General features: G+C 44.3%; 2 protein-coding genes across 2 annotated transcripts; both read left to right on the top strand.

Annotated features, from left to right (window-relative positions):
* Positions 1 to 461: 461 nt before the first annotated feature.
* LOC104864167 (granzyme B) lies at positions 462 to 3,007 on the top strand. The gene is made up of 5 exons (XM_010626975.2): positions 462 to 528; positions 1,573 to 1,720; positions 2,194 to 2,329; positions 2,484 to 2,744; positions 2,864 to 3,007. Exons 1-5 carry the CDS (start codon positions 474 to 476, stop codon positions 3,005 to 3,007), a joined length of 744 nt encoding a protein of 247 aa, XP_010625277.1. The 5' UTR covers positions 462 to 473.
* A 10,500-nt stretch (positions 3,008 to 13,507) lies between these two features.
* LOC104864184 (granzyme B(G,H)) lies at positions 13,508 to 18,856 on the top strand. The gene is given in 7 exon segments (XM_010626986.1): positions 13,508 to 13,562; positions 16,733 to 16,877; positions 17,567 to 17,702; positions 17,851 to 18,086; positions 18,450 to 18,537; positions 18,715 to 18,734; positions 18,736 to 18,856. Coding segments are annotated over 7 exon segments (801 nt in total).
* The last annotated feature ends 1,817 nt before the right edge of the window (positions 18,857 to 20,673 follow it).

Here is a 20,673-nt window from a genome sequence, read left to right as displayed (position 1 = left end):
GAGTTGCTGAGATCCTGTCTCCCTCACCAGATGGTCAGCTCTCTCTCCAACACGCCTGCTCCTAGCACAAGAGATGGACCTAAGGTTCAACTGCTGCAGAAACTGTCCTGATGGATCTAGAGGCTAGCATTCATAGTTCTGTCACTGGCAACTCAGATTTCTGAAGCTGTACTGACCAATACCACATCCTACAGTCCCCACCTTACACTCTGGGATTCCTGCTATGGGCTGGAAACAGGTGGTTTGCTCTGAGTCATCAGCTGTGGTCCCTGCATGATTCTCACACAACCACTCAGCAGACCTCATCAGGGAGAGGCAGGGAGGGTGGGGCGCTATTTTAGAAAGCCCCCCCATGATGAAGCACATAAGACCAGAGGGAAACATAAGGTAGCTGAGCCAATTCCTCTACTGGGGGCTAAAACACATCAAGCACAGAGCTTCAAAAGCTGTGACTGGGAAGCCTTCTTGGGAAGATGCAGCTGCTCCTGCTCATGTTGGCCTTCTTGCTGTCGCCCATGGCAAAGGCAGGTGAGTGACCATCTCCACCTCCCAGAGGCCCAATCCCATTCTACGGAGGACATGGATCCCCTGTCACTCTACACAGCCCTGATCCATCTGTCTACCAAGATTTCTCTGAACCCAAACCCCAATCCCACCAGAGAAACTCATGTAAGACCCCGGATAAACTACCAGCAGCTGATCTTAAGTAGAGCCAGTGGATACTATCCCCTCAGGAGGGCCCATCTTTGTCTTCTGGAGGTTGGGCCTTTATTCCAAGTGCATGCAGATGATAAGAAGTAGCAAGGAGAAAATATTAAAATCTCCTTTAGAGGCGGGAATGTCTTCTGTGTCTCGGAAGAGAAGGATGCTGCCTTTGTCGACTCCATATCAGAGACATCCAGAGCTCAGTGACCCAGAATGGGTGGAATCACTGTCCTCAGAGCACTACTTTGATCTTTGCTCAGTCCTGTGCTATTCATTCCCTTTTTCCCACTCTGCTTTCCTTGCCAAGTCTTTAATGGCTCCCCTGTCGACCAGTGTGAGCCACTGTGGCAGACCCTACCTCTCTGATTTCCAAATCCCATCAGCACTGCCCTGTCCACCTTCACCTATTACAAACTGGAGCTATTCTTTCATGCAGCCAATGAACAGTCCTGGGGCACCACTATCTGTCAGGCCCTAGGCAAAATAATAAGACAACATCAAGGTTTCAGCTGAGTCCTGCGACCCCCACCCAGCAGAAGACAGTACCATCTCAGGCATCACAGCATTCAGCAAGGTTTTAGATAATCACAGGAAATGAAAAGTCAGCAGAGGGGTTAGGTAAAGCTTCTGGGATTTCATTGTCCTCAGACAGGTATGCTCATCCCCACCATGGAATGAGAAGAAAGATCTCTAGACCAAGACCTGTTTTCCATCCCTAAGCAAAATAAGAAACTGAGGCTTCTTTCTCCAGGTTGCCCCCAACTCCAGGCCACCCCAGGCTCCCAAATGCTGAGCAGTTCTGAAGCCATGGAGTACATGCTCATGCAGTGACTTGGTTGGGTGCACAGACAATCATTTTATTTTCAGGTAAGATCATTGGAGGACATGAAGCCAAACCCCACTCCCACCCCTACATGGCCTACCTTCAGATCTGGCATAAGAATTCTCCAATTAAATGTGGAGGCTTCCTGATACAAGAGAAGTTTGTCCTGACAGCTGCTCACTGTTCAGGGAGGTGAGTAACAAAAACAGCCCACAATCCCTGGGAAACACTTCTCAGAGAGGCTTCTTCCCATTGAGCTCCATGAGCTCCCAGAGACCCATGTGAGGGAGATTCCTTTGAGAGTGAGAAAGGGCCAGCCATGACTCTTGGGGAGGCCAACAAGTTGTCACCAAGGGTTGCTGACATAAGAAAGACTGGGGTGATCCAGCCTACTTCTTTAGACCCATAAGCATGCTTTGGCAAAATAATGTGAAGTAAAGAAATCCTATGTGTTTTCTGGAGTTAAATGACCCCTGTGAACCTCTGATGCCCAAGGCTCAAGATTTCAGCCTCCATTCATAAGAAGCAGAGGACACATTCACTTGGCCTGGTGGTCCTGGTCTCATGTGCAGCTCCACACTGTACCAGCTGTAACCTGATCTTTGTAGCTCCTGGATGTGTTCCTTGGGGTCCACATCCATCAATTCACTCTTCTTTCTGTGCAGTACAATAAATGTCACATTGGGAGCCCACAACATCAAGGAACCGGAGAAGACTCAGCAGGTCATCACTGTGAGAAAAGCCATCCAACATCCAGAGTATAATTCTAGAATTTTCTCCAACGACATCATGCTGCTGCAGGTAAGGTGCACTTCCCTGCTGCTCTTGCTCTCCTTGTGCACGGTTGCCCCTTTCACTTGAGGCCCTGCCCCTTCCTCCTTTGTCATCATGGCCATCACAGTATCCAGGCCCAGAAGGCTCAGGCTGATCTGGACTCTTACTTCTTTCCCATCAGCTGGAGAAAAAGGCCAAGCTGAATAGAGATGTGCAGCTCCTCAGGCTGCCCAAGGCCAACTCCCGGGTGAAGCCAGGTGACCTGTGCCAGGTGGCAGGATGGGGACAGTTGGCACGAGAGGGAGAATATCCAAGCACACTGCAAGAGGTGGAGGTGATGGTGCAGAAGGACGAGGAGTGTGAGACTCGCTATAAAGCACATTACAGCAGTGCCACTCAGATGTGTGTGGGGGACCCTACCATTAAAAATGCTTCATTTCGGGTGAGAATGGTCATCTGTCACTCTTGGCTTTGGGGAAAAGGGCATTTGGAACAGATCTGGGACTAGGAGACACATGCAGAAGGATTGCACTGACTCAGCTCCTCAATCCCTATATACAGGGTGACTCCGGAGGCCCCCTTGTGTGCAATCATGTGGCCCAAGGCATAGTCTCCTATGGAAAAAGTGATGGGACGCCTCCACGTGTCTTCACCAAAGTCTCTCGATATCTACGTTGGATTAAAAAAAGAATGAAACAACACTGACTACAGGGATCAAAGTAAGCCCCCTGTGTGACCAAACGTCTTTCCTGGGGCTGAGTCCAGAATTGTACTAGACCATATGCCAGCAAGTAAATACATGTCTCAGCTCAGTGAGAAGGCTGGTTTCTTTGTTCACTGACTTCCTTTCACAGGGACCAGCTCTGTACAAGACAGACCAGTGACGCAGTTCTGCTGATTTCTGACTCCTCACTTTCGTCTCCACTCAATACCTTTCCATATCCCCACTGAAAGCTGTGAGCAGCTCCTTGTTGACCACTTTAGTTTTTCCACAACCTGTTCATCTGGGAGGGCTGAGGCTGAGCACCATCAGAATGAAATGTGGACAGCTCTTGCCTGGGGCTCAGGGTGAACATGTTGATTTTTTTATATTTTATATGGCAGAGGGGAAGGGGGATAATTTCATGGGACCAGGAGATCAGTCAGACACCGTTGAGGTCACTACTTACTTATGTAGATACACTGAGGTGACTACATCGTCCCATCAGGCTGGATACGGGAAGGGTCTTCCTGAGCAAGACGTTTCTCTCCCACAGCTTGAGGGATAGAGGTGGGGACGGGGGTAATTTGAGTGGCTCTTCATCCTCCCTAAAATTAATTTCCTTCCCCTTTCTCCTCTTAGACCGAGGCTAACCTTGGCTTACAGCCCCCTGGCTGCCCATTCTTCCTCATCTCCCCTCAGAGTTGTCACAGTCTAGCAACTCCTGTGCTCTCTGGGCCACAATTATTTCATGTGGTTCTTTCCTCAAATCCCCCCACCTAGGACACATGTGGTTCCATGCAAGGCCCATGCAGGACAAAGCTAGCAGGGTCTTTCTCCAGAACCCCCGGCCGTGCGTCTCAATTTAGCAGGGTCCCTTCATTGCCCTCCAAAATGCTGAAGGGCCAAGGGTCACTAGAAGTGTGAGCCCCTCTCAGCGTGTTCAGCACTGCTGCCCCCAAAGCTAGACTCCCTGGGGACTACACTGGGCTTAAAGGTAAAAGGGCTCCTCTCTGCAGAAGGACAGGAAACCACAATGGTTTTCATCAGTGAGCACACAAATACTCCCTGAGTGCTTACTAAGTGCCAGACCTTAGGGGTCTACGGTGAACAAAATTACACAGCCCAGTGAACCTGACAGTGTTAAAGGCTTTCCCAGTTAACATCTTCTCTTATCCTTCAGATTGGACCATAAGGCCTAGATCCATGTGAGAAATTTATAGAAAAAAATCTTATTTTTTTCCTGGTTATAGTTTGTATCAATATTATCATATGACACTTCAGAAGTGTACGAGATTTAGAAATATCCTTCGTCATTTAGTTTCAGAACCAAAGTTGGTAAATGACTCACCAGGAGACCTTTTTATGTAGGGTTGAGAGCAGCAGGTAGGTAAGAAGATAACGAGGACAGCCTTATTTTCATTTTTTTTTCAAGTAACAGATATGAATGTCATTGCACAAATTCAAACTATAGGAAGCACATATATCTCATGAACCTGGGAGAACCATAAGCCCTATCAATACTACAGTGCCTGCCTCTGTAGAATCAAACTTGGATGGGGGGAGCCTGTCACACTCTGGGAAAGCAGAGAAATGCCTGTACTATTTAGGTCATCCTGGTTATTGCTGCATCCATAGGCTCTAATGTTACCCAGCCTCCTCTTTGTTGGGAAGTTCTGGGCTTACAGGACACAAAGTGAGTGGCCTTTTGTTAAGTAAACGGTTCCCTGGGTGCTTGGATCACCTTGCTAAACACTCCTATCAGCCCTCTCAGCAGGGTCAGGTCGCCACTATGAGGCAACACTGCCTGGCAGAATGTGGCTCTGAGTTAATGTTTCTTTGTCCCAAATATACACAACACTACTTTTAGTTGTGACAAGGAGTAAAATCTCCCTCTGAGATCATGTAATTCCAACAAGTATACATACCCTTTCCCAACTTGAGCACAAATGATGCTACATCACAATCTCAATTATCATGGGCTGCTTCTGATCTGGGGCTGAAAACAAAAATTCCTACACCTAAGACCCACTAAGGATCTGGCTCCTTTTTTGGGAAAAGAGGAAAATGCAGAAAGCAAAACCAAAAAATAATATTCTAGAAAGTTGCCCAGTCATATAATATATATTCATGCATTATATTTACTTTGAGTAAATGGATTTGTACTTTAAAATATCTTTCAAAAATCATTATTGTGGGGCCAGGGATTTAGCTCAGTGGTTCTTCTGCCTGCCTCACAAGCACAAGGTCCCAAGTTCAATACCCAGTACCAAGAATAACAACAAAAAGAAGAAGAAAAAAAAAACAAAAAACATTGTTGTAAGTTGGCCCTCATCCTGGAAACAGATTTCCAGAAAAAAATAGACTGACCAAAAGTATGACTGACACTAGGACAGTTCCTGGACTGAGTCAGGGTCCCTAACACAATACACTGGCTACTTTACATATGTTATATTATAGAAGAGCCCTGTATGTGAGCCGCCTGTTACTGCACTTGAAGCCTCTGAGCTCCTCCTTCAGCTATTGGGTGAGAAGTGTTCACACGGCCACCCTCTATAGAGTAGAAATCTCCTCATAGCCACATGTGAGTGGACTCAGAGGCAGGTAACTGCCTTCAACACACTGATTCCTTCCATCTCCCCGGTATGTGGAAGTACTTCCCAATCACCATTTGAAGGAAAAAAATATGTTCCCTTGCTTAAAGCCTTGGAATAAACCAAAAAAATGCCTGAAGTCAGTGAGACTGACTCCTTCTGTCTCTCCTTCCTCCTGGCCCCCTGGAAGAATCAGGCTCTGGTACCATCAGGGAGACAACTGCTGGACATACCTCAAAGGGATGCAAAGTCTTGCTAATTTGTTTGGGGGAATGTATATTGATGTGGCTCTGTTTCCCATCCCAAGACCATAGTTCTCCCAGAACCACTCTTGTGGACCTATAGATAGGACTTACACGTTTTCTTTCCTGTTTTGATATTCCACATAAGGATGCTTTGACCAATCCACAGATCTTACCATGAGAGATGTGGAGAAATAGGAGTATGTGCCATATTACCAAGAAACAGGGGGACTGAGCGAATGTAACTAATAACAACTAAATAACACTAAATAACAACAAGCTGACAGACAATGATCTGGGAGATTGGGATGCTGTCCTACATAATATAGAATGTGCTTTAAGGCACCAATGAAGATATTTTCTCCCCACAGCTGAAATACATGGTTCCTGAAATGAAAGGGTGTTATAGCAGTTGCTCCTACAGTTATTAACCTAATGACGCAAGCTCAAGAGGTTTGGCCTCCATCTCCACAGTCTTAGGCTTTGCTGGTCTATTGGTCACAATTCCTGGAAAGGAATTCAACCATCATCAGCTCAAGTAGGCCACTAAAGTAGATACATGATTGATTCTGATGTCTAAGGGAAGGTAGGATTCACTGAATTGCCTCATAGTGGCAATTAACGAAAGGCAGTGGAGGGCTGTCCGAATGACATCCTAACATGACCAGGCTGCCATGCTAGAACAACCAGGTTGAGATCTACCTACTTGTGACTTTGTATCTACAAGGAGAGGTAGCAGAATTTTGCATTTTGACACAGATGTGAACTGTTGCCTCCACTCTCCTGGGCATCATATTTAAAACTTCTTACCCTGTTTCTTATCTTCAAGTGTAGTTAGTAACAGGTAGCTCCCATGCAGGACTTTTATACAACATAACATATGTAAATTAGGTGGTGTGTTCTCTGGAGCAGAGCAAGAAATGAATAAATATTAATTCCCATTGCTTTCACCATGTACTACTTTTCCCATACCAGGATTTATGTAAAAACCACTAGTTTTTACATGAAACCTAATTATTCTGTCAAATGATATTTGCAAATTATTTCAAAAATTATTTTATTAAATATATTGCAGGGTACTAAGAGATGTTATGATATGCATACACAATGTGAAATAACTAAATAAAGCTAATTAACATATCCAACAGCTTAGTTACCATTTTTTATAGTCAGAACATTTTAAATTTGCTCTCTTAGCAATTCTGAAATATATATTATTAACTATGATCACCATGCTGTACGATAGACTTCAAAAATGTATTTTTCCTGCCAAACTAGAACTTTGTACCCTTACACCAACATCTTCAAATTTTCCTAAATCCCCAACCTCAGATAACAATGTTATACTTTACATCTGCAACTACAATTATTTTCAATTCCCCATATAAGTAACAACATATATTTATCCTCCAGTGCCTGGCTTATATTGCTTGGCATATTGATTTCCTCCAGGTTTACCCCTGCTGCTGCAAACGACCAGATCCCATTGTGGGGAGGGGTTGGCTGAAATGTGTGTGTGTGTGTGTGTGTGTGTGTGTGTGTGTGTGTGTATGAAATACATGCAAACATATGTATTCCACTTCTTCATTCATTCATTGATAGACATAGATTGACACTTGGATATTATGAATAATGCAGAGATAAAAACAAGAGTGAAGCTATCCCCTCAACACACTGAACTCTAGTCCTTTGGATATATACTCACACATGGGATTATGGGACACAATTAATTTAAGTGCTTCTTACAGCCTTGTCTTATGTGCAGAACACAGTGCAGGAGACTAGAGTCACAGCACATCCTCTTATAGCCCCTAGTGACCTCAGGCAGAAGCTTCAATCTTGGTCTGAGCCAGCCTTCTTCCACCTTGCACTGTGGATCCCACAAGGATCACAGTATACTGTTCTTCTGTACTATTCATCCCAGGTAGATTTTCGATACTGGTGAATTTTCTGCCCTATCCATGCAGGACATGTCCACAGAACCCTAGGCCAGAATTTTCACCTAGGCAGAGCCATCTCAGCTCTCATACAGACAAGTCCTGCTCCTAAGCTCAGAGCTCGCCAACTAGTAGGTCACTCAGCAGCCTGATTCCTTTAAGCTGGTCATTCTTGGTCACTGCTATCAGCACAGTCTCATTGTTAAAACCCCATGATTGATTATCCAAGCTATAATAACCATGTAAGTGAAAGGGATCACATCCAGAGCGGGACTAGGAAGCACTGTTCTTCCATCAACCAAAACATCGATTCTTTTTGGGCAACTACCGAGTGCTAGGCAGTAGATTCACAAAAAACAGCCTGTTATGCAGCTTATGCGGTTTATCTGGTTTTCATGTCACTTTGCTTGTGTGGTTTTCTTGGCTTAGATCTGGGTTTGAAAACCACAAGAATCAAAATAGCCTACTTCTGAAGATGATATTTATTTGGAGTGTACATGCTGCAAATGAATGTTACACGCCACAGTCTTCAAGTACTTTATCAGAGCAGACCTGATGGTGTTAGGGGTCCACATGAACTAGTCAGAGCTCAGAAATGCTCCTCCCAGCTGACCATTCCCACTGGAAAAAAGATAGCCTCTTTAATAAATGGTGTTAGGAAAACTGGATCTCAACCTGCCAAAGATTAAAACTAGACCCTTCTCACCATGCACTAAATTAAAATCAAAGTGGATTAAAGATCTAAATATTAAAACAGAAACACTAAACTTGCTGGAAGATAAGTTAGGTAGAACTCTTTGAAGACATTGACACAGGAAAAGACTTTATGGACAAATTCTCAGTAGCACGGGAACTAGCAGAAAGAATCAACAACTGGGATCTCATCTTTTTAAAAAGCTTCTGCACTGCAAAAGAAACCATCAACAGAACTAAGAGACAGCCTACAATGTGGGAAAAAAATTTTTACCAGCTGCTCCTCAAAGGACTATTATCTAAAATATATAAAGAACTCAAAACAATCAGAACACCCAAATATAAAGACACAATTTAAAAATGGGCATCTGAAATGAAGGCATTTCCCAGACAAAGAAGTAAAAGCAGCAAGGAAATATATGAAAAAATGTTCCACATCACTGGTCATTCAAGAGATGCAGATGAAAACAACACTGAGATTCCACCTCACCCCACAAAGAATGGCTGCTATCAAGAAATCAAGCAATAACAAATGTTGGCGGGGTTGTGGGGAGAAAGGAGCCCTTCTCCATTGTTGGTGGGAGTGCAGACTGATGCAACCTCTATGGAAATCAATATGGAGATACCTCAAAGAGCTGGGACTAGAGGTTCCATTTGACCCAGCCATCCCTCCGCTGGGTATCTTTCCAAGAGAACTAAAAGAATCATATCACAGAGAAGTATGCACACCCATGTTTATAGCAGCACAGTTTGTAATAGCTAAAACTTGGAAACAGCGCATTTGCCCATCAGTTGGAAACTGGATAAAGAAGATGTGGGTTTTCTATAAAATGGAATACTACTCAGCCAGAAAGAATGATAAATTAGAGTCATTCATAGGAAAATGGATGCATATTGAGGATATACTCCTAAGTGAAATAAATAAGTCACACATGTGTAAATAGTTTCTCTGGTGTGAAAAACTATAATAGTACATAAGATGCTAATGAGATAATTGACAATGTGAAATAGGAAGAAAAGGACTAAAGGTGTAGGGAAAGTGGGAAGGGTAGGGGAAAGGTAATAAGGGAAAAGAAAAAAATATGAAAAAATGGAAATAAAGTGTTTGTAAGTGGGGAGGGGAAGAGAGGGTAAAGGGAAGGCAAGGACAAGGGAAGGCAGGGACAAGGGGGAAAAATGAGAACCAAGACCTGTCATGTAAATGTACAAGATCCCAGTAATGAATGTAACTGTACTGTATACCTAGAATGTACCAATAAAAAGAAAAAAGAAATGCTCCTCCTTGAAGGCAGGTGGGGGATGTGGAGGAGGACAGACAGCATGATCAGGCCTGTCTTCATTTGACTTCTCTTTCTTGGTAGATAATCTCAGATATAAAAAGGTGGAACACTGTCTTAGGTCAAATTCTAACCCTAGGCTGTTCTAAAGTTTATTTCTGGGTATTACCAAATCCTAGCCACATCCAACATTGAACAAAATTAGGGTAATTTGCATGGTACCGAGAACAACCTCTAATCTTCCAGGTATCCTGCTCTGCCTGGCTGGGCACAACTCTTCAGAGGTCTTAGCCAATCTGCATCTGCTGCAGAGGGAGTGTGGGCTTCAGTCATGAGTCAATATTTCTCTCTTCCTGAGCATTTTACTCTTCAAATTTGCGCAAATTAACTCTGTAATCATGGTCCTCAGAGAACTATCCCTTCATCCCTTGGCCATGAAGGACTTTTATGGCATAATAATTTGAGTATTTAAACAATGAACAAAGATCTGCAGTCAGCACACAGTTCTGGTTCTGACTCTAAAAACAAACTTGATAAGGAAGAATCAAAAGAAGAACTCAGTATTCTATACAGAACAAAAAGAACAGAATGACAAGAGAGGGAAAAAAATCATACATGTACTTCAAAAGTATGAAAAAGTGACAAAGAATTTTCAGGTTAAGTAATGTATTTACTGATTAAAAACAGATTTTGCAGCTAGAATGTATGAACATAGTTAAGTGTCATAGGTCTCCTTCAGCTAATCAAATTTTAAAAAGCTAATCAAACCTAACATCACATAAGCAATGGAGATCCCAAGCCAGGGCTGGGCCCAGACCTCCCAATATCTGATTCAGCTCCCTTTTGGCCAAGGACAAGCCCTCCCTCAACTCTTTCTCCAGAGAAAAGACCTTCAGGGCCTTCTGCAACCCATCCTATGCTAAGTTTTCAGCCTCCCAGCCAGAAGACTTTTCTAATTTTTCTCAGAAACTCCCTGGAAAGAAAGCCCTCAGGATTACCAATAACCTGCTCTCTGCACCCCTCTCCAAAGCACCTGCCTTTGGGTGAAGTATTGAGAGAAGTTCTCAGCTCCCACTTCCTACAACTGTAGGCAATTTTGATGAACTGCTTAACATGTTCTCTAACTACAGGCTGGGATTTTTCTCTACCTCTTAGAAAAAACATATTCCAACCCACATGATCTGGACAGCTGCACTTTCCTGACCCTGTGACCTCAAACTTGGCCTTATTCAAACCTCCTGACTAGACCCAACATGATGAAATATATGGCACAATCTGTCCCATGTCCCTACCTTCTGAGATTCAGAGTGAGTTTGCTTAGGAACGGTGTTCTGTCCACCACACATAACTGCTTGCAATCCAAGCCAGTAGCCGTAGCATGTTATTTCCAGAAGCCAACATAATAGGTATTCTGGACTAAAAACAAAACCACACACCTTACATAGCCAGACAAATCCTGAGTTAGACGAATGAGCAACATAACCACTAATAGCATAGCAAACACATTATATGCACTTGCAGGAATACAACTTAAGAAATAAAGAAAGAGAAAAACAACATTAAATGTAATTTGTTTTCAACTTTCCTTCAGAGTTGATGAGCCAATGGTTCTCTCCTTTGAAGAGGGAAACTCTCAAGAAAGAGGGATTTGGCAAGAAGCCCCAGGGAAGGGGCCACACAAGGAAAGGAGAGTCCTGAGTAAACTGATTAAAGAAAGCTCACCTAATCCAAGACGTGAGTGCCATGGATAACAAGTGTAGTCAAAGACGCTGCTGTGGCAGAGGCCATTTTTCTTGTAACTTGTCACTTCAACCACTTGGGACGTGCGATGCACATTAGATTTCCAGGCACCCAGGCATCTCTTGGCTTTTGGGACTCAAGAAGTTGTCTGAAACTATAGAAATTTGCTACAGGAGGGCCAGGGATTTAACTCAGTGGTTCTGGTGCCTGCCTCACAAGCACAAGGGCCCAAGTTTGATCCCCAGTACCAAAAAAAAAGTACACATTTGGCCAGGCATTGTGGCATATGCCTGTAATCCCAGCACTCGGGAGGCTGAGGCAGGAGAATTACCGTGAGTTTGAGACCAGCCCAGGCTACATAAGTGAGTTCCAGGTCAGTCGCAACTACATAGTGAGACCCTGTCTCAAAAAACCAAAAAGAAATTTGCTACAGGCAGGAACAGGCTCAGCCCTAAAAGGAGGAAGGGTTCATGGTTCTAGCACTGAATTGGGTGGGATAGGAATCAGCAAGGGAATGATCTAGGCTCCTGAACTGCAAAAATTCAGTGCCAATAGTCATTCCATATGGATCCTTAGAGTCCCAAGCAGGAAGGACTAAACTCCAGCTGCCCACAGTAATGAACAGTGTGGTGATGCATTCTTGGTTACCTTTTGTTATTTTCCCATCTCACTCTTCCTTCTCTCTTAGTCAAACATGCTGAAATAAATTAGGTCTAACTAAACGCTTCTCTCAGGGATTTTTTTTTTTCAAATGCAAAATTCCATCTAAAACATAAGTGAATTGCATTGAAATGTGTCCTCCAAAAATTTAGTTCTACTCAGAATTGTGAATGTGACACCATTTGGAAAGAGGGGCTAGGTACTTACAATCGAGTTAGATGAGGTCACGTTGGATTAGGATGGGTCCTAAGCTGGTGACTGGTATCCCTTAAAGAAGAGGGAAATTGGGACACAAAGACACACTGAGAAGATCACCATGTGATGACACATGCAGAGATTACAACAGTGCAGTCAAAAGCCAAGGAGTGAGAAGTACCAGCAGTGTAATAACCTTAGGTCAAAAATGTTTCACCAGGGATTTAGCTCAGTGGTTCGGTGGCCTGCCTCACAAGCGCAAGGACCCGAGTTCGATCCCCAGTACCAAAAAAAAAAAAAACAATGTTTCCCCAAAAGCTCTTGTTTTGAGTGGTGGGGCTTTTGGAAGGTTATTTTCCTGCCTTAGCCCGAGAAGTGCTCAACAACCTAAGCATAAGTGAGTAGGTCACTCAATGGTAACAGACTAAACAAGGACTCGTTCTGATCCTTGATCCAGTGAATTTTTGATTTCCCAAATCAAAATTGATTTCCCCCAGCAAAGAGAAACATAAAGAATATTTACATTTAAAGAAGGTATTCTAATCATTTTCAAAACTACTAGGATATAATAATGCTAAAAGAAGAAATTGTTTTGCTATGAGATGTACTTGGATATGTTCAAATTCACATATTCCTAGAGCAAGTCCAGCCTTGATGTCATATTACCAAGCCAACTTCACCTCCAGATTTACCATCTTGTGCTCTAAGGTCAGTTTTTCAGTCCACTCCAGACAATTATCAGCTTTTAATGGGCTGGATAACAGTGCCTTTCACCTTTGGTACTAGCATGCTAAATAACTGTTCACATTCTTACAAGGATAAAAGCAGGCCTGAGAGCTATGAGAAGGAGCCATTCTTGGTTTAGATCAGACACGGGGGTGTTTCTAGGGTCTCTGCCCTTCTACCAGCTTTAACCACAGCCTTGATATCCTCCATCTCTTGGGCTTGCTGTGCCTTGTGACTGAGCCACAGAGATGATAGTGGTAACAGTGTCATTTTTTCACCTAAACCAATCCAGAGAGCATCCACAAGCCTGCCTAGAGGGATGACACCATATAAACCAGAGGAGCACAGGTCTAAGACATCAGTGAGGTCACATAGCTTGTACCCACTTCATCCTGCTGCAGGGGCTCTTTCTTCTCTGACCTGGGCAGCCTTGCTGGAAAGATGCCACCACTCCTACTCCTGCTGACCTTTCTTCTGCCCCCTGAGGCTGGGACAGGTGAGTGACTTTCCCTAAGTCCATCCCAAAAGATCCTCTCTACTACTGACTTTTCTGCCAGCTTTGGTCAAGATTTATCCTCACTCTGAGCCTGGAGTTTTCTGATCCCATGTGCCTATCCCAAACCAGGACTTACAAACCTGAAGCTGGGTAGACACAAATATGGTAGAAGGAAGGTGTACCTATATGATTTATTAGGTTTTGGCCTCACCACAGAACTTTCTTCATTATCTAGAGTGAGTTGTCCTTAAAGCAACATCTGGCAGGAAATGTGAAGCTAAAAAATGGCTTTAATTAAACTCCATCACTCAAAACCAGAAAAAGGCACCCAAAAATCAATAGCCTTCTTGTACACAAATAACAGACTCACTGAGAGAGAAATTAGGGAAACAATTCCTTTCACAACAGCATCCAAAAAAATGAAGTATCTAGGAATCAATCTAACAAAAGAAGCAAAAGACCTCTGGGCTAGGGATTTGGTTCAGTGACTCTGCCGCCTGCCTCCTAAGCACAAGGTGCTCAAGTTCGATCCCAGGGACCATTAAAACAAAGCAAAAAAAAACAAAAGACCTCTATACTGAGAACTACAGAACTCTGAAAAAAGAGATCTAAGAAGGTATAAGAAAATGGAAAGATATCCCCTGCTCCTGGGTAGGAAGAATCAACATAGTAAAAATGGCCATACTACCAAAACTGCTATACAGATTCAGTGCAATGTCAATTGAAATTCCAATACTATATTTCACAGAACTAGAAAAAAGAATCCAAAAATTCATTTGGAACCAGAAGAGACCTAGAACAGCAAAAGCCATCCTAGGCAAAAGACACATGGCAGCAGGTATAACAATTCCCAATTTGAAGCTATACTACAAAGCCACAGCATGGTACTGGCAAAGAAACAGGCCTGAGGATCAGTGGAACAGATTGGAAGACACAAAAACAACTCCACATGTACTCGGCTACCTCATCTTTGACAAAGGAGCTGACCATCCCCACAGGAGGAAGGATGGCCACTTTAATAAATGGTGTTGGAAAAACTGGATCTCAACATGCCAAAGATTCAAACTGGACCCTTATCTTAAACCATGCACTAAATTAAAATCAAAGTGGATTAAAGATCTAAATATTAAAACAGACACACTAAACTTGCTGGAAGATAAATTAGGCAGAACTTTGGAAGACATTGGCATAAGAAAAGACTTTATGAACAAATCCTCACTAACTCAGAAACTAGCACAATGAATCAACAACTGGGATCTCATCTTCTTAAAAAGCTTCTGCACTGCAAAAGAAACCATCAACAGAACTAAGAGACAACCTACAATGTGGGAAAAAAATTTTACCAGATGCTCCTCAGACAAAGGACTATTATCTAAAATATATAAAGAATTCAAAACAATCAGACCCCCCAAATATAAAAACACAATTTAAAAATGGGCATCTGAAATGAAGACATTCCTCAGACAAAGAAGTAAAAGCAGCAAGGAAATATATGAAAAAATGTTCCACATCACTGCTCATTCAAGAGATGCAGATGAAAACAACACTGAGATTCCACCTCACCCCACAAAGAATGGCTGCTATCAAGAAATCACACAATAGCAAATGTTGGCGGGGTTGTGGGGAGAAAGGAACCCTTCTCCATTGTTGGTGGGAGTGCAGACTGATGCAACCTCTATGGAAATCAATATGGAGATACCTCAAAGAGCTGGGACTAGAGGTTCCATTTGACCCAGCCATCCCTCTGCTGGGTATCTTTCCAAAAGAATTAAAAGAATCATATCACAGTGACATATGTGCACCTATGTTTATAGCAGCACAGTTTGCAATAGCTAAAACTTGGAAACAGCGCATTTGCCCATCAGTTGGAAACTGGATAAAGAAGATGTGGGTTTTCTATAAAATGGAATACTACTCAGCCAGAAAGAATGATAAATTAGAGTCATTCATAGGGAAATGGATACATATTGAGGATATACTCCTAAGTGAAATAAATAAGTCACAGGTGTAAATACTGAATAGTTTCTCTGGTGTGAAAAATTATAATAGTACACAAGATCCTAATGGGGTAATTAACAATGTGAAATAGGAAGAAAAGGGCCAAAGGTGTAGGGAAAGTGGAAAGGGTAGGGGAAAGGGAATAAGGGAAAAGAAAAAAATATGAAAAATGGAAATAAAGTGTTTGTAAATGGGGAGGGGAGGAGGGGGTGAAGGGAAGGCAAGGATAAGGGAAGGCAGGGACAAGGGGAAAAAATGAGAATCAAGACCTGTCATGTAAAGGTACAAGAGCCCAATGATGAATGTAACTGCACTGTATCCCTAAAATGTACCAATAAACTGAGTGAGAAAAAAAAAACAGAAAAAAGGAACTGGGACAAACAGGCTGTGGGGGAGGACCTGTCAGGGGACCCAGTTTATGAGCCAATTAATTGCATTATTCCGTGCCCTCCATCCTTCACCCCACCTCAAGTGAGAAGCCCAAGGTGCAGCAGGGCTCCAAAGTGACAAAATGACTGATCTCCCGTTCTATTGTCATGGGTACACGACAGATCTTTGCAGTTTCATTTTAAGAGTCTTCTCTACTTCTGCCTTGCTGAGACTCCCAGTTGCTCCCTCCTCCAAAATTTCTATGGCCCTGAATCCCACTACCACTGCCTCAGTGGTAGGACGGATCAGAGGATCATTTGAGACCAGTCATTCATGTGGCTAAAAATAGAACTCAGATGGTGTTAGGCCCAGAACATCAGGATTTTAGAAAATCCAACTCCATAAACTTCATGAACTCATAAGTAGATTGTTAGAAAGTGCAGCCAATCAGGAAATTAGTAGAAACTGAAAGAGGGTTGAAAGATGTAGGAAGAAATTAGAAACCGAGGCATGCTGCCAATGTCTCCTGGAACTCTACCATGCAGCAGACCTTATGTCCTCCACACAGGTGTCCGAAGTAGGCGGGAGAAGACAAGCACTGTCCTCCCTTTCTCAGAACAGGGATATAAGGCTTGGGGATCAGCAAAGGTTACTCTGCCTGCAAGGAGTGCAGCCCGCAGAACCTAACAGGACTCTCCCCCGCTGTCCGCAGAGCGCTCCACACCCCACCCTCAACCCCACTTCCCTCCGCCTGCCCTCCTGACCATGCCGCTCCCGCGCACCCCACCTCCCACCCCTTTCAGAGGAGATCATCGGGGGTCACGAGGCCAAGCCCCACTCCCGCCCCTACATGGCATTGGTCCTGTTTACCTCTGGCGAGAAGAGGAGCTGTGGTGGTGTCCTGGTGCAAGAGGGATTTGTGCTGACTGCTGCTCACTGCGAGGGAAGGTGAGGAGCAGCCCCAGCCACGCTTCCTGAGACCCCAGCGGGGACCTCTGTCCTCCACGGGGGCTGCAGCCTGTAGGAGCTCCTGGGTGCTGCTGGTGCACGGGCCGTGAGAGCTCGTCAGAAAGCAGGAAAGGCTGGAGGATCAAAAGTTTCACCCCGTATGTCGTCTGTATATATGATAATTAAATTTATAGGGTCTTGTAAGGTAAATAAACAAAACAGGGTGAAAAAATAAAAAGAGGAGGAGAGAAGGAAAAGAATGAAATTGAAGGGTGGTATGTACATGAACCAGTCTCATACAGTGAATAGAATCATTACATACTGCAAACATGTAGTAATAAAAGTGAAAAAAAAAGTTTCGGCCCCATCTGGGCAAGTTAGCTCCGTCGTGAGTTGCTGCAGCAAAAATAAAAGCAAATTTTAAATGTTGGGGGTGTACATTAGTGCACAGGTTCTGAGTTCAACTTCCATTATCTTCAGGAAGGAAGGGAGACTTGGAAAATGGTGGCTGACAAACAGGCTAGGTAAGCTTTGGGTCAGAGGGCAAGAGTGCAGAAGAAGTGGCACAGGTGAGAAGACTCAGGGACCACACTACCAGGTAAAGCAGCTGAGCCCGCTCCTCATAGCTCCTGGGGGTGGGGGCATCCTCGGTGGCCCCACATCCCAAACCTGCTCTCCCGTCTGTGCAGCTCAGTGAAAGTCATCCTGGGGGCCCACAACATCAAGAGACCAGAGAAGACCCAGGAGGTCATCCGTGTGAGAAAAGCCACCCCACACCCAGACTTTGTTCATAAAACCTTATCCAATGACATCCTGCTGCTGCAGGTAAGACGCACCTTCCTGCTGCACTTGGTGTCCTTGTGCAGGCTGCCCCTTTCACTTAAGACTCATCCCCTCCTTCTTTGTCATTTTGGCCATCACAGCGTCCAGGCCTAGCAGGCACAGGCTGATCTGGTCTCTTCTTTCCCATCATCTGGAGAAAAAGGCCACACTGACTAAAGCTGTGCAGCCCCTCAGGCTGCCCATGGGCAATACCGAGGTGAGGCCTGTGGCCCTGTGCCACGTGGCTGGATGGAGACGGCTGGGCCCAGAGGGGGTATATCCAAGCACACTGCAGGAGGTGGAGGTGACAGTGCAGAAGGATGAGAAGTGTCAGACCTGCTTTAAAAGGTTTTACAACAGTGCCACCCAGATGTGTGTGCCTTCAAGGTAAGAATGGGCATCTGTCACTCTTTATTTAGGGGAAAGGGTATTTGGGACAGAATGGGGAACAGGAGAACCAAGCAGCAGAGGACTCCTTCACCTACTGGGCTGTGATGTTTCTACACATAGCCTGAGATGAGAAGGAAGTAAGGTCTCTACCACTTACCAAGGCGCCTCTGGTGAATAGTGCCCCTCTGGAAGCGTGAGTTTGCAACACTGCATTAGAAACAGGCATTACAAAACAGTTCCTCTCTGAGTGCAGGAATTATGACCAGGTGGCTTGTCGGAGCCAGCATCCCTCTTGGTCGGTGGGCTCATTCTCCCTGCTGGGTGTCCGGCCCACTCATCTGCCTCTGCACCCTTAAACAGTAGCCTGAAACCAATGGTCCCACACAACTCTATAGGGAGAAGAACCCAAGAAACGAGGGTGAGGACAAAGGCTGACGCCCAGAGTGAGGTAAAGTAATAACAGTGTCCACAGACAGAGCTTGGCAGTTAAGGACCCCCGGTGCCTGTTTTTTCCTCTAATCTGCACAAGCAGACTATACAAGTAGTAGGTCAGGGTGTCTTGGAGACATCAGATGAGACAAGTCCAGGAGGTGCACTGGCTCACCTCCTCCCTCTCTACTTGCAGGGCGACTCTGGAGGCCCTCTCGTGTAATAATGTGTTCCAGGCCATGGTCTCCTATGGAAAAAGGAATGGGAACCCTCCACAGGTCTTCCCCGAAGTCTCACCATTTTTACACTGGATAAAAGAAATCATGAAACACCACTGACTGCAGGGAACAAAATAACCCCCATGTGACCAAACATCTTTCTTGGAGCTGAGTCCAGAATTGAACTAGAACAAATGCCAGCAACTAAATAAATAGCTCAGTAAGAAGGCTGGTCACTTGTCCATTCGCCGACTTTCTTTCACATGGAATCACTCTGTGCTCGGCAGGACAGTGACGCAGTTCTGCTGATTTCTGCCTCCTCTCTTTCATCTCCACGCAATACCTTTCCAAATCCCCACTCAAAGCTCTTCAAACTTCTTCAGTTTAGCACATTAGCTGCTCCAGATCCTGATCCTCTGTGAGAGCTGAGGCTAAGCAGCATCACAAGAAATTTTGGACAGCTCTTGTCCTGGGGGTCAGGGTGAACACGTTGCCCTTTTTATGTGTTACATGGTAAAGGCCACAGGAGATAAATACATGGGTCCTGGAGATCAGTCAGGCACCACTAAAGTCACCACTTAGGAACACAGACACGTAGCAATGGATAAGGGAGGGGTCTTCCGCAGCAGCACATTTCTGTCCTGCAGCTTTAGGAATAAACACAAGGTTGAGGGCATCCCAAGTGGCTCTTCATCCCCACCTGAAACTTGTTTCTTTCCACTTTCTCTTCTAAGACAAAGGCTAACCTTGGTTTACAGCCCCCTGGCTGCCCTTTCTTCCTCATCTACCCTCAGTGTTGTCACAGTCTAACAACTCCTGTCCTCTGGGCCATAATTATTCCATGTGGTTCTTTTCTCAAATCTCCCCAGGTAGGACACATGTGGTTCCATGCAAGGACCTTGCAAGGTTCCATGGAGGACAAGGCTGGCAGGATCTTTCTCCAGAACCCTTGGCCCCACCTCTCATTTGGGCAGAGCCCCTCACCATTAAGTGTCCTCCGAAATGCTCAAGGGCCACTGGTCACTGAGTGATCTGAGCCCCTTTCAGCCTATCCCTGATGATCAATGCTGGCCTCAAAGCTAAGACTCCCTGGGGAATTCTAGGCTATACAAAGCTTGCAAGTTAAAAGAGCTCTTCCTTGCACAAGGACCAGAAAGTATAATGCTTTCCATTAGTCAGCACACAAATACTCTCTGAGAGTTTACTATGTGCCAGGCCTAAGGGATCTACAATGAAAAAAATAAGAAAGCCCAGTGAAACTGACAGTGTTAAACACGTCCCCAGTTAAGTCCCTCTCTGTTATTCTGATTGGTCCATAAGGCCTAGATCTGTTTGAAAAATGCATGGAAAAAAAATCTTTTTATTTCTAGTTACAGTTTGTATTACTCTTACCACATGACACTCTAGAAGTGTATGACATTTAGAAATGACCTTAGTCATTTATTTCCCAAATGTAAAGTTGGTAAATGATTCACCAGAGGACCTTTTTCTGTGGGGAACCGGACAGCAAGTAGCTAAAATAATGATCACAGTCCTATTTTCATTTATTTTAAAAGTAGCAGATATGAATGTCATTGTACAAAATGAAATTGTATGAAGTACACATGTGTAATCAGCCTATTATAATTCATAGTCGTGTCAATGCTACAGTGCCTGCCTCTGCCAAATCAAACTTGGATCAAGGAGGCTGCCATAGTATGAGCAAAACCGCCTATACCATTTAGGTCATCATGGCTATCGCTGCATCCATAGTTTCTAATGTTACCCAAGCTTCTCTCTGTTGGGAAGATCTAGGCTTGGAGGACACAAAATAATGTGTAGGGCTTTGTTAAATGACTGTTTTTCTTGGAGCTGGGCTCACCTTGTTGAACACTCCAGGCAACGCTTGCTGCACAGTCAGGTCAGTGCAAGGTGACAGTGCATGGAGGAATTTGGCT

The sequence above is a fragment of the Fukomys damarensis genome, unplaced genomic scaffold (assembly GCF_012274545.1).
Source record: "Fukomys damarensis isolate Sample0158 unplaced genomic scaffold, DMR_v1.0_HiC HiC_scaffold_17, whole genome shotgun sequence".
NCBI lineage: Eukaryota > Metazoa > Chordata > Mammalia > Rodentia > Bathyergidae > Fukomys > Fukomys damarensis.
This window is presented reverse-complemented; position numbering and strand designations above follow the sequence as displayed.